The 13,816-nt window shown below is 46.3% G+C and overlaps 2 protein-coding genes across 2 annotated transcripts; one reads left to right on the top strand and one right to left on the bottom strand.

Annotated features, from left to right (window-relative positions):
• Window positions 1-1,486: 1,486 nt before the first annotated feature.
• Window positions 1,487-7,029, bottom strand: LOC119405161 (uncharacterized). Its single transcript, XM_037671966.2, has 4 exons — window positions 6,427-7,029; window positions 3,829-4,237; window positions 2,892-3,349; window positions 1,487-2,180 (listed from the first exon to the last, which is right to left on the bottom strand). Exons 1-4 carry the CDS (start codon window positions 6,598-6,600, stop codon window positions 2,025-2,027), a joined length of 1,197 nt encoding a protein of 398 aa, XP_037527894.1. The 5' UTR covers window positions 6,601-7,029; the 3' UTR covers window positions 1,487-2,024.
• A 524-nt stretch (window positions 7,030-7,553) lies between these two features.
• On the top strand, window positions 7,554-11,657 carry LOC119405163 (PAT complex subunit Asterix). The gene is made up of 4 exons (XM_037671969.2): window positions 7,554-7,780; window positions 8,766-8,865; window positions 9,588-9,685; window positions 11,272-11,657. Exons 1-4 carry the CDS (start codon window positions 7,728-7,730, stop codon window positions 11,342-11,344), a joined length of 324 nt encoding a protein of 107 aa, XP_037527897.1. The 5' UTR covers window positions 7,554-7,727; the 3' UTR covers window positions 11,345-11,657.
• Window positions 11,658-13,816: the final 2,159 nt, after the last annotated feature.

Genomic DNA, 13,816 nt, shown 5'->3' with positions numbered 1-13,816 from the left:
TAATCTGGAGTGGTGACGAATGAGCACGAATGGTGCAGAGATCTAGAATGATCCCAGTAACCCAAACAAGTTGCGTGCAGCAGTGCACTTCACTCTATAAACATTATGTGAAAGACTATAGTCTCCTCACTTTCAGTATGGCAATCCATTGATGACATACCAATACCTATGCCACGCAAGCCCAAACTTACATTTGCCTGCTTAATGCGGTTCATGCTATGACCATCGAACATTGAAACGGCAATACTATCGCTTAATGCCGTTCGATACATAATGCATCAAATTCGTGAAATGCATAAAATTGCTCCCATTGTTGCCAGTTATGTTTGCACGTGAGATATATTGATTTAAGCTGACTCATCATAATGCACTTTAATTAAGATATTTGCCCCTGTTGAACTACTGATGTTTAACCAGGTGCTTAATGAAAAGTATACACTTTGCATTTAAGACTAATTGACTTGCAGTACTATGTGGCATAGAAGAAAAAAATTAAATTATTCAAATCACATCTGATGGACTGTAGTACTACATTTTCCTCCAGTAATCTTGGCTCCAGGCACTTCATAGAGCTGACACTTACTTTGATGAGTTGTCACATGGTTAATGCTTACTATAACATTTAATATTCCGTATGCAGGTACACTGGGCCACTTTGCCATTGTGCTGCACCCGATTATTTTGTAAATGGTGTGTGCATCATGCCAAGTGTGTGATGTTGGTTTTGATCACCGTTTAGACACACATAGTTTCGTGCAAAACACACAGTGCCTAAAATGGCAAACGTAGCAGCTGCGCGTCTCTTGAAATGTTTAAACCTTACAAAAGTGATCGCTCTTGCAGCTGTTATATTACCTTACTTCGAAAGCTCTCCATGAAATTCTTGGCAGCTATTGTGGACGAGGCCTTTCAGCTGGGCTCCCGCCATTCACGCTTGTGTTTTTAGATTTGCACGTCCCTCGTTGTGTCTGTTACATTGTCTAATTATCAGCCGATAGTGGGAGACGCTGCCTTGCACATAGACAATGCAACCCACACCTAAAGCATGGCATAACCAAAACTACGTACTTTTGCGCAAGTCAAGGCTGTCATGGTTAGCCATCACATTTCAAAACTTCGAGAGTATTATACCAGAGGAGCACTGAGTATTGGACTACCACTTGCAATATATCAGCAACTTCCTTTGTCTTGCTTGCCTCCAGGGGCGTAGCCAAGGGGGGGGTTGGGGGGGTTCAACCCCCCCCCCCCCCGAAATTTTTCAATTTTGCTTGCGTATATAGGCACGCACACACAAACGCACGCACGAACATACATAAAGTATGGTTGAACCCCCCCCCCCCCCCCCCCGAAAAAAATTTCTGGCTACGCCCCTGCTTGCCTCCTAGATATGTATAAAGCAGCAACACAAAATTTACTCAAACATTCAAAAACAGTGACTTGTAGATCTACAGCAACGATAATTTACTACGGAATTATGTAAGAGATCATCAGCTAACAGTCCTTTTACTATTCATCAAAGGGTTTTCACATTACAAAAGTGGAAAGGCACCCTTGCATCAAGTTCAGAAAACAGATGGTCAGAAAATGACCGGCCCATTTTGTCGTACATTTTCCGTAACAAGTACAACAAAGGCCGATAGCGCTGTTCACGCCAAACAATGCTGTCACCACGTTGGCATTCAAGCTACCAAATAGGCATGCGCTATGCAGGACGCGCTGACCATCAAGGCAGCGCCAAACATTGCACCTTTTTTTTTTTTATCAATTGCCACTTAAACGTGGTAACATAGTATTGCCTGTACAACGGCGCGTGTTTCCAAGTGTTAACAGTGAGAGTGTATGCCATTTGTAGTAATGCAGAGTTCAGACTGTTCAAATGCCTCAAACATCGTTCCCAGTTCAAATGTCCACAGGTCATCCGGTTTGCAGTTCAGCGGGCCACACACACGTTTGCCTTCGTACTGCCACACTGTTGAGACTAGGGAGAAATGACGGGTCGACGAAGCTTTTCAGTTGGCACGCCATCACAACACTTGGCTGGCAGAGCTCTGGCTCCCGTAGACAACGGCACCGACAAAGTTGACTGCGGCGGCCAGTACAAACACGGGGAACCACCGACCGTGCGACTGAGTCACGAGCTCCGCCGTCAGTGGCCCGCAAAGGATCCCGGGAATGGTTGCCTGTGTGGAACAATCAGCACTTTAGAGGACAACAGCTTCCGATTCTGTGCCTTTGCCAAACCAAAGCTATGCAGCAATAAACAAGAACCTTCGGAAAGAGACAAAAACATGATCCAGTGAATGATAATCTTGCAATCGGCTTCCTTGCCATGAAGACATGCAAGCTTGCACAAGAGTCGGAAAGCGTTAATTCGACAAGCTTTAGCGATATATTCAAAGTGACACAAGACAAGAAGGCAGATCAGTTCAAATGTACCTAAGATCAAATTTGCCAACAAGCCCAGCTAAGCACCCGGTCGCAGAATAGACATCTTTGCTCGTAAATAAGAAATTTCATTCGTGATATCTGGACATCTGCAAGTGATTGCAACATGCTCGTGTTGCCAAGGCCGGAAATGTGGAATTTCCACAGTGTGGAAAGCTTTAATCCTTGCAAGGATGTTTGATGCAATGTTGGCCTGGTGTGCTGAACAGTATGCCATGCAAAATTCTTGAGCACGGTGTGTCGCTGGAGCCAACGTTTCGACAAACTGTCTTGTCTTCAAGGCTGCAACCCGAGTTGCAGCCTTGAAGAAAAGACCGTTTGTCAAAACATTAGCTCAAGCAACACCCCGCATATAAGGATTTTTCATCCCTTCAAGCTTACACCTTTCCCTGAACAGTATGCCAGTGCTACCTCCGCAGGTAGCAATTTGCAGAGAAGATTCTCACCAGCGTATTGCTGACGCTGAATGTCAGGGCCGCGTGAGTTGGTGCCACGTCGGCGTGGTTAGCCAGGTGGCCTGCCGAATTGCACGCCAAAAGGCCCATGGCACACGACACGAAAAACAGTGCCAACGGCAGGCTGCTCGCAGCCGAGAATGCGAGTAGGCATATTCCGGGTCCGAGCAGGCCGAGGCAGGAGGTGGCCAGCCGGCGTACGGACAGCACGCTCCACTGGCGGCCCGCGAGTTCGGCCGCTCGGGCCGTCAGCAGACCGCACAAGGAATTGCAGACATAGGGCAACGCTGCCAGACTGAGGTGGCCCGGCCGGGCATACAAGGCGCGTGCCAGGTATGTGGGAAGCCACTGCATGATGGTGTAGCTGGACCAGTTCATGGCGAAGTGTGCTATGTAGATGGCCCACAGTGGCCAGTGGCTAATCAGTTCCAGCCAGTGCGGGGACGACACTGGAAGAAGAGTGAAAGAAGTTCACAGCAATGACTTGGTCAGTTACGAGAAACAAGTTCTTAATGAACTCTCTGCATGTGTGCAACCGCCAAACAACTATGGAAGTATCGGAGCCATCAGAAAATGCAGATCGACAATGAATGTATAATACACTACTATGTATGACAGTCGTATACGTTAAACACTTAATCTTCTTGATGTGCATGTCACACTCAAGAAAGTTTTTCCTCCTTAAATGTACCAAGGGTGGATCGCACGCTAGCCACTTTTTTCTTGCACCCCACTGGTGGCATCGTTATCGTGGTCAACACCAATCGTAGCCAAAAATTATCAATGTTGAAGAGGAAAGTCAACTTCATTAGACCTTCTTGCAGTCTAGTTGGTTCATAGCGAAGTGGTAGTGTACTGTGCAAGCACAAAGGAGGGAAGAAGAAAGACGGGAAGCAGCGCAGATATTTTGCTGTTGCATTGTTCATACCTGTGTTCACCTTGGCAGGCTCCTTGAGCTGCGATGGCTCATCCCTATGGAGCACCATCCACACGGCTGTCCACACAATGCCCAATGCACCAAGGACATAGAAGGCACGGTGCCACTCCAGGTGTGGACACACCAGCGCGGCAGCGGTCTGTCCCGCAGCGCCCGCAGCCAGTACGCAGGCCACGGCACGAGTCCGTTCCTCAGGCACTGGCGCCGCCTGTCCCACCACATGAAACATGCAGGGCAGCCCCAGGCCCTCGCCCAATCCCAACAGCGCACGACACAGCAACAGCAGCGGCAGCGACGACGCCACCAGGGGCGTCACGAGCGTCGACGCTGACCAGAGCAGCACGGCTCCCGCCATGACGGTGCGGCCGCCATAGCGCGACGGTGCACCAGAGCCCACCAACTGTGAGGAGCAAAAACAGGGGGTAAAAAAGATGCAATGCTTAGAAGAGTGCTCAAAAACAGTATCGCAAGATTGAGTTAATAGGCTGTGCAAAGCAGGATGCGTGACTAATAGAGACAATACACCCAAGCCTGCTGATAGCTGAGCAGTATTTTTCACAGACAGTCAAGGACACTGCAGGAAAATGCACACCTGGCTGGTTGCTTTGGACTCTTGGTACAGGAGCGCAAACATGCAAAACTCAGACTAGCAAGACATGACAAGCACAGCTGCGCTTGAGTCTTGTATGTTCATGCTTCTGACACCATGGGTCAAACAATACAGAACTGCATTGTATACATTGACCAGCTATGGCACTGTGTACTAGCAAGCCCAAGTTTCCTGTACGTCCAATTTTTTTTCATTAAATATATATGACCAATAAAACTGACTTGGGCTCGTTGGTACAGCATAGCTTATGTCTTAGCGAAAGGTAACTAGGGCGCAGCGCTATGTCCTCGTGACTTCTTTTGCGTCCCCCACGTTTCCTTGCGCTAAAGCATAAGCTATATGTGATCAACTGCAAAGACATTGTTATGTGTTAAAAAAACTGGCATTATTTTTTTTTCTATAGACAAATTAATTTACTAATGAGCAATACTGCACGAATGTGTTAAACTTTACTTCATTGCACCCGTTGTTATCTTTAGTTCACATAGAGGTGCCCTCCTGTGGACCCTTTCTATGTATAAGAAAAGTCATGGAGACAATACACTGCCTTTCAGACCCTCAGTTGATGTGGCGAGGCGTGTCCTATTGTGAAGCGACAGATGAGGTCTTTCAAAGGGAACACCGCATGGGCTGTCTGCAGAGCTTCCCAACCGACCGCTACTGATCCAAGGAAACATCGTTCTTTTATTTCATCTCTTCAGCCCTTTCGGTACACACTGCTGTCTTCTAGAAGCAGTGTGTGTCACAGTCTCTCAAACAGCTGGAACAATCAACTATGTACTGTGTTTGCACGCTAGGTTTTAAAGCACACTGACACATTTACGAATGTGCAAGAGCAACTACATTTGCAATTGGATGTTGTCTCCGTGTGCTTTGATGTTGCTGACAAAAAGGCGAGTAAAAATAAAAAGGACCATGGCGTGAGCTTCCGATATCTGCCTCTATAATTTTGCCAGTAACAGATGAACAATATAGGGTTCTTATTAAAGAGGCGAACACTGTGCATCACAACACCTGCAAAACTGGTCTCTGCTGTGTGTGTGTTTTCCATCGGGAGGTGATGGTCATTGCATGTGAATAACCCTATGACTAGTGCGGTGCGTAAGCACAAACATTACTTGTGACAGATACCAGCTTCTCATTTACATGGTTAGGGTTATTCATGACCTAAAAATCACCTGAGAGGAGCTTCCTGCTTTACAAGGGAAGTCGTACCCAACGTGCTGCCAGCTGAAAGACGTTAATCAACTGCACAAAGTGACATTTTCGTCATTTGAACCGGAATACTTGAAAGATTGTTACTAATGGCTACTTAAAGCCAACGGGATTGTACTGGTCGTTAAAGGTCACTCAAAACGATTTGCGTGTGGGGGTGAGAAATGGCACGAAATATAAATGTCGCTTAACATCTTCATTTTTGCGCTAGGAAAGACTGAACACTTGAGAGAAGACTGTTCCGTCTTCTCTCAAGTGTTCGTCTAAAGTAAGTGTTCGTAAAAAATGTCACTGCAGCGATAGAAAGACAAAATTGCAATAAACGTAGCACCGTAACAATTTTTTTTTTTGCTAACGTAGTCCGCAGTAAACGGTGTCGAAGAGCCGTCTACGTGGTATTCACGTCGACTCGTTCTGAACGGACGTGTCAATCAAACATCGTGGACCGGAGAACGCGGCGATGACGTAGTATCAACTTTGGGACAACTTTCGCTTAGTGCCTGGCGCATCGGCTCGGAACTGGAACAAACGGGCGTGCCAAGATTGTGAACGGGTATGCCAGTCACGCATCCTAATGGAAAACGCCGGGCCGCCGGCGCAGGAAGTGGCCTCGAAGAATAAGAAAAAAAGTCGACAAACAACGTACTCTACGTCGGTGCGACTACGCGGTCTCCCGCATCTCCCTCGCTAACACGTCGCTCAAGAGCGCGCTTGGCGATTACGGAGGTTTACGCCGTGTCGTGAATCGCGAATCTGGGACTCACCTGACTAGTGATGTATCCTACGGCGAAAGCACTCAGTATCCATCCTTGCCAGAGAAGGCTCCAGCGGTACTGTTCGCTCATGGGCACGATGGCAATCGGCATGAGAACGCGATCGGCCGCGTTCACGAAGTTCGCCAGGCAGCACAGGGCGACAGTTCTCGACTTTCGCGTCATACTTGGAGAAAGACTTTCGGGTACCACTCACTCGAAAAGGAGAACAACGGTTCAACACAAGCAATAAGCAACGGGCCAGCGCAAACGGCCACAACTTGGTCAACGAAACATTCGGCGAATCGCGGAACTTCGCAAATCGCGGACGAGTAGCTTCCTCGCAATGGATGAACGCACGCGACGTCTCATATGAGCGGCGCGATCACACCGCAAACGCAGCGTCGTCGAATTCGCTTTTACGCACGGCGCACCGTAGCGCCCGTGGCACGCACATCTCGCTTCTTCTTCGTTCTCCGCTTGCCAGAGATGGCTGTCCAGTTGGCACTTTAGGATCAGTCGCTCCACGACAGGTTGTTGTGCAAGAAACGTGAAAACGCGGTGATATGATGTGGGAGAACACGAAGCAGCTGGGCCGGCGCAGCGCATCAATCGTTTAGCGAAGGTGGAGCGATGCAACCCGAAAGGCTGGGCAATAAAACAATAAAACGCACCGTTTCCCGACTTTTAATTGGCTTATATTGACTTTTGGCTCAAACGTCACTGATCACGACATTTCAACGTTTTGGCTTGCATTGGCTTCTTTGCAAAAAGAATGATGACGTGTTGTTATTTATTACCCCCAACCTGTGAAAATATAGGAAATTTGGTAGAGTTCATATAATCTTTTAAATGATCTAATTTTTCCAAGTCAACACTTATTGTTTATTTTTCACTAAGATCAGTTGTTATTTTAGAAAATGGTGCGACTGATGGCAGTGTTGACGTCACAGCTCAAATCTTGGCCTTGACGAACATTTTATTCCCCCATGTTGACAAATGTGCACTCGGGCCCCGAACACGGTTATCAAGTTTGTTACAAATCTTAAAGGCTATGATTTAGTCCAGATCTTGGGAGCCAAAACTCGTCATGACGGCCGTGTTGTAGCCAGAGAGTTTCCGAAACTAGGCATCACCTATCATCATCACCGCAACGTTAGGAGTAATGGCTGCGTTGGAGCTCGCTCTTTCCTCTGTTTTCATCTGATTCCGTTCTGCTGTGCGTCCCAGGCCGGAATTCGACTGCATACTCTTGCCAGCTAGCCTCGTACTCTTACCCAGCAAGGCGACGGAACCAGTGGACAAACTCAACGATGCATTCCGGCAACAACGTCAGCGATCCACGTCGTACAGACAGAATTAACAGGTGCGCCGCTTGGAACGGGTTCACTGGCACTTTCTGAACGCGGGGCGATAGAACGCTACGCTAGTCATGTATTAGACGAGTACTGGCTGTCTTCGAGGAAAGCAAACAACAGCAAAGATTGTGCGACATTCGTTACGGAAGTAAAGCGATTCGAACGCATTTCTCTTGCGAGGCGCTGCCCTTGACTACGCCGCCGTAGCCTTGAATCTTTTTCTCAAAGTCTTTCCTCCACTCTTATGCGGAGTGGCTGGCTGAAGTTTCACATGAGACTAGTTGGTGCAGCTCCTCCAAGCCTTAGTTCGTATATTGTTAAGAGACAATGCGGAACTGTCCTAACGACGTCAAAATCTCGTAATCAAGTTAGGAACCTAAATTAGCGCGAGTGAATTTTACTTGCGGTTTCGAGTAACTTATTTCTCTTTTTTTTTTGCATGGGATTTCTCTTTAATTATGCAGAGTTCCATCAAATCACTACTGTGACGGCTGGGACTGTAGCGGACTTGCATGTCTCCTGAGACCGCTAAAAGTTTTCATAGGAAATAGCTGTCATTAATACATCTTGTAATGTTTCCAATGAACTCTTCTGGCTTCAAAACAATTCTGGCTCTTCACTCTGCTTCAAGCAAGCATTACACAGGACAGATTTTTCTTCATGTTCGTGGTAGCTTTAAGGAATGTAGAAGAAGCAAACTTCAGTGGGGATACAAGATGAAGCGAACAGTTTGTGAAAGTGTACTACTTTGTCTGCGAATGTGACTATCAATTCTTTTTAAAAATGTGCTCAGCTAGAGCACATAAGCACAGCCACAGAGAAATGTTAAATGTTCAGCCCTACTTGTTATATTTCATAGCTACAGCACTAATAATTGACCTGTCAAGTGGGCCCGATATGCTTTCTGTCCATCAGATGTTTAAAGGTTACTTATCATATAAACATTGGTCTAGTGCTTTGGGTAGTTCTTGACGTGACATTGATGAATTGCAGGTATAAGCCTCCTGCAGCCGGCACGCCTGGAGATGACCCCACACCGGATTACATGAATGTCCTTTCCATGATATTCAGCATGTGTGGCCTCATGCTCAAGGTAAGCGGGATGAACGCCCTTTCGATCCATCTTCTTGATGTTGGCAGTTGGCATTTTTCATGACAGATACTAAGGGACAGTGTTCTTGAATTGGAAGGATCGTTGTCTACTCGTTCATAACATGAAGGTACGGGGAAACCCATGCAGTGTTAGTTTCTCGGTGAGAAAATTTTGCAGTAAGAACAACAGATCCTGTCGCCAAAAAGGCCGACAACCATTCTTTCCTGTCTTTGTGAACTTGCAGGGATAGATTGTTGTAGCCTAATAATGCAAAAGCATGTTAGTGATGTAAAACACATCAATGAATTTTACGTACTGGTGTGGTTTATAAAGTTCCATTCAGCTGCGGCCACTTCTGCGTAAGGCAGACGGGCCTTTGTGAGATTAACGGGGCATCAAAAAGTCATTCTCCAGTGGATCACCTTCTAATCTTTCCTCGCTCTGTCAATGTTGTGAAAGCACTCTCGAAGTTGTTGAATGCGCCATTTTATGTAGACACAGGCAGGAAGGAATTCGTCTGATGGTCAAGGCTTGGCACATTAACAGTAGTGGATGCGAATGGGTGAGCCAGCCTTCGATTAAATTGCATAGAGAAGACATTGAATGTCTTAGCAGTTGTCTCTGGCGTACACGATGGATACTTACCAACTAGCTCAACTGTCTGTCGTTCTAGCCTAATGTGCCCTACCACTTTCTGACTTGTCGTTCCTGCTCTCGTGCAGCTCAAGTGGTGTGCCTGGGTGGCCCTGTACTGTTCCAGCATCAGCTTTGCCAATTCAAGGATAAACGACGACACCAAGCAGATACTGAGCAGCTTCATGTAAGTGCAACGGTACTCAATTCCCTTCTTGTATTCAAAGGTGTACCACTTTTGTCACAGGTGAAGTCTAATTGCAGTACACGGTGAAATCTGGTGGTGTTCATCGTAATCTTTTTGTTCAAGAAAAAGATCCAGCATCTGAATGTCCAAACCATGGGATAGTCAAGAACGCCATTGTCACTTAAGATTCAGGTGCACATTAGAGAACCTCAGCTGGTTGAAGTTCATTCAGAGCCCTCCACTTCAACGTGCCTCATAATCATATGGTGGTTCTGACATGTAAAACCCTCGGAAATGAATTAGCCATTGGCTAATCAGTATCCATTCAGTATTTGCACCGTGAAAAAAACGTGCAGGGAATAAAGTGGGTACCCTAGGATGCTAGATTCTAAGTAGCAGCAAAACAACTGGAACTTGACTTGAGTGTTACAGAGATGTGTTAAATGTCGCCATATCTATTGTGAATATTGTGAATATTAACACTAACCTCTCCCTTGTTACAAGACTATATTTAACTGAAACAGGAAAGTTCTAATTAGCGTATTAATCATGGCAATATTATTACCATAAGCATCTTTATATACTGGGTATAAAAAATTACATTGTTGATGACCTTCTGTATTATACTCCAGTGAAATTAATTGTGGAAAATTAAAGGGATAGCTGTGAACAGCACTCTTGTGTATGATAAAAGCTGAGTTGAAAACTAGTAAATGAATGAAGATGCCTTACATTTAGTGCTTGAAAGAGTTGATGAACATTCATAGACGTGTTGAAGATGTTGAGAACCCTAGTGCTCAACATAAAGCCCCACGATGCAACACAATTCGACAAATGGCAATGATAAAAAACGGGAATAAATTGAACACAACGTACTGTCAACAAGGTCATGTTCTCACAGCCCCATAGCATTACATTTGCCTCCTAGCCCACACTGCCTAACATGCACGACCAGTTTCATGCACATGTCTTCTGTGGGACCCATGACAGCGTTCATTTCCTAATGGATTCGTTAAAGCCACTGTGTCAGTAGTGTAAAGCATTGTAGGTGAAATGAAAAGATTTCGTTAAAATGGTAAACTGGACGAGTTGGTGAGCCTTTATTATTATGGAAGGCACGAATGAAGACTGCATAAGGCAGGACGAGAGCTTACTACCAGCTGAAAAGTTTATTTGAAATCGATGTATTTAGATCTGGGTGCACGCGTGTGTAGTGACAGCATGTTAGCAGCTTGACAGAGTAAAGATTACGGAATGGAGAATTATGCTGCCATTGCACATGGATGTCCTCAAGGAATCCATCTCGCAATGGTGCAAAGTCACAAAAGCGCAGCTCACACGTTGTATGTGAAATGCGTGTCGACAATTTATCATGCAAGTTGATCTGCACGTGTAAACAGCGTCCTGGTTTCTTCCAGCCTTGGAGCGCAGCTGCACTGTTGACAGCTTCTGAGCAATCAGTAAACACTCGTATTCCTCTGCCGTCTTTGTCTGTTTGAGCTTTCTGTTTTATAACGAGGACTGCAAGCTCTCGTACTCATGCAGCGCATGTCTGATCGTCTTTTTTTTTTTGTTCATCTCAATAGGCTGTCGATTTCTGCCGTTGTCATGACGTACCTGCAAAACCCTCAGCCCATGACCATGCCGTGGTCGTCGTGACGACGATGGCAACACCAGCCCGCCTGCATCCTCAGTCTTTTTGACTGCTCGGTCAGGGAGAAGCCATGGTGCAAGCCGGAGCAGCCGCACAGCAGGCCGCGCTCAAGTCCTGCCCCCCTCGGAGGCGGCATGAACGGCCCGAAAGACTGGTTGCAAGCCGAGAAGTCCTTCCACTCTCCAAAAATGTGTCAGGGTTCCCAATCGACAAAGTGCCAACAGGTTTTTGACATGGGAAGGCAGGCATCTCACATTAGTTCATTTGTTTTGGTGTAGAGGTGAAAGAAAAATGAAATATAAGAACAGTCATGCTTCACTGGTGTGCTTGTGTCATGGTTGTCCTTTTCTCATGTGTTGAGGATGAACTTGAGGCAGAATGCTGGGAGCCAGGCTGCTATGAAACGAGGGTAGAAGGGCGTCATACGAGTGGACTTACTTGGCAAGTTTAGCCAATTAACTGCCTGGCATTATGCACTCTCCTAGTCTTTTTCTTCCACCTCTATTTTCCTCCACAATAGACCCTTTTGATAATCCGCAAGTGCACTTCCCTGCACTGCTTGTTTGCCTAACTTATGGTGGTGGCTCATGTTGTCTTCAAGCGGATGCGAGGTCCTAGTTGCACAAGCTGGGGTTTGTCTATTATGCGTATGTCAAGAGAGCTGCGTCTACATTTTCCGCGTCATAATGCAAGCAAACTGCGCTTGAACACGCTGTTTGCAGAAGTGATTAGTTGCCATTAGTTAGGCTTACTGCATCGCAGGAAAGCTAGCTGTACAGTTTTAAAGAGGGAAGGCTATCCTGCTCATCGCAGTATACAAACACCAGTGGCTCCAGGAAAGATTCGAAAGAGTTCAGCCCTTTCAAAATCTCTTGCCCCCCCCCCCCCGAGACCTTGCCCACGCGCATAATCTTGGAAGCCTCAATTATTTTCTTGACCTCAGAAACTTACTGAAATAGTGAAAACAACTTGCGTGGAAATTCTAATCATAAACTCCGTTGACGAAGTGACCTCCTTGACTATGACCAGCTAGTTGTCGTATTGGGCAATGGAACAGCTCCTTCAGGCTTTTCTTTATGCCCCCTCTTCATTTTAGTCTGTTTTCTGCACTTTTTCTCACTGTAAATGACCAGGGTTCCTTCAGATCACTTGTGTTACCACTGCACAGCTGTTTCCTGTCACAGTGAGCAGCTGCATCATCGTGTGGCACTTTCGTTTTATATATCTCATGCTACAGGTTAGAATAAACAAATATTACTGGGGGCGTAGTGTGTTGAAAGCGGCTGGATGTTGAAAACAGCTTGCCTCATCTTTCGCCTTACACCTCCGGTAAGTACGCGTACCGTATTTACACGATTACAAGTAGACACGAATGTAGGTCGATCCCCTAAAGTCACGCAGCAAAAAAAAAAAAAGACGCGAGTGCATTCCCTAACGAAAATTTTTTGCGATTTCGCTGAAGAAAAACTCCAATTCCAGTGTGCAAAGGTGCCTTCACGGCAGTGCTTAACAGCTATCACGAAAGCTAGCTTCGCGGCAATATGCAGGAATCGTCTTTAGAAAAGTTTCCGTGAATTGTTGCTGGCAGTGCGGGTTGTAGGTGAGAAAATACGGTATATCTTACACGTAGAGGCAGAATGTAAACATAATGTCATAATCATGCTACTGTGTGCTTTCTCGCTTTCTCGTTTGTTTCTGTTTCGGTTGTAAGTCTACCCCCCTCTCCCCCTCCGTCCCCCCCCGACTTCTGATTTCAAGTTCAGATAAAATGGGCCGACCTGCAGTCGTGTAAATACAGTGCATCGGGAGAGAGAGTTAATATGTTTGCATGTCGCCAAGCTTATTAAGCAGTTGTTTAAGGCCGATAAATCTTCCGTTCAGTTACTTGCCCTAGTTGTCTAATGCATTGCTACTACCACTTTCCAATCTGATTGTGCGTTCGCGATAGCGCCTGCGCAATTACTTTCTTACTGGCCAGCTGAGAGGCAAGAAAACTGCGGCTGCAAGTTTTGGCGAGTTTTTTTTTTTATTTAATTTTTCTGTACTTACCTTCATTTAACTTTCTTTTCCGTTTCCTTATCACACGTTGCATCGACCGAGTGACCGATCCCGGCGATAACGGGGGTGCGGCCAGTGCTAGAGCGGAAGAAATAGATTGCAATACAGCCATTTGTTTGCTTTGCCTTGCTGTCACATATATTTAACTTGTGTCATTTTCTTGAGATGCAAGGAATGAGAGCATGCATGGTAGTAGGGAAACAGTTGCATTCGGCAAGCAAGCGACAGTGTTGCACATCAGCGAAAAAAAGCACATCGCAGTTCTTCGCCATGGCACGTGCTGTCATTCCACGACGTTCCAAGTGTTTAGCGCAAGTCAGACAGGAAAAGGTAACAAAGGTTGTGGGAATCGAGCGCGCCCTTCCCTTTGGCGCCTCGTTCCCCAGCTAGCGCGCGTGTTGGCCCCGCGCGGCTCGAGC

Source organism: Rhipicephalus sanguineus, chromosome 9, assembly GCF_013339695.2.
Source record: "Rhipicephalus sanguineus isolate Rsan-2018 chromosome 9, BIME_Rsan_1.4, whole genome shotgun sequence".
In the NCBI taxonomy this organism is placed as follows: domain Eukaryota; kingdom Metazoa; phylum Arthropoda; class Arachnida; order Ixodida; family Ixodidae; genus Rhipicephalus; species Rhipicephalus sanguineus.
Note: the sequence above shows the minus strand (reverse complement) of the source record. Positions and strands in the feature narration are given on the sequence as shown.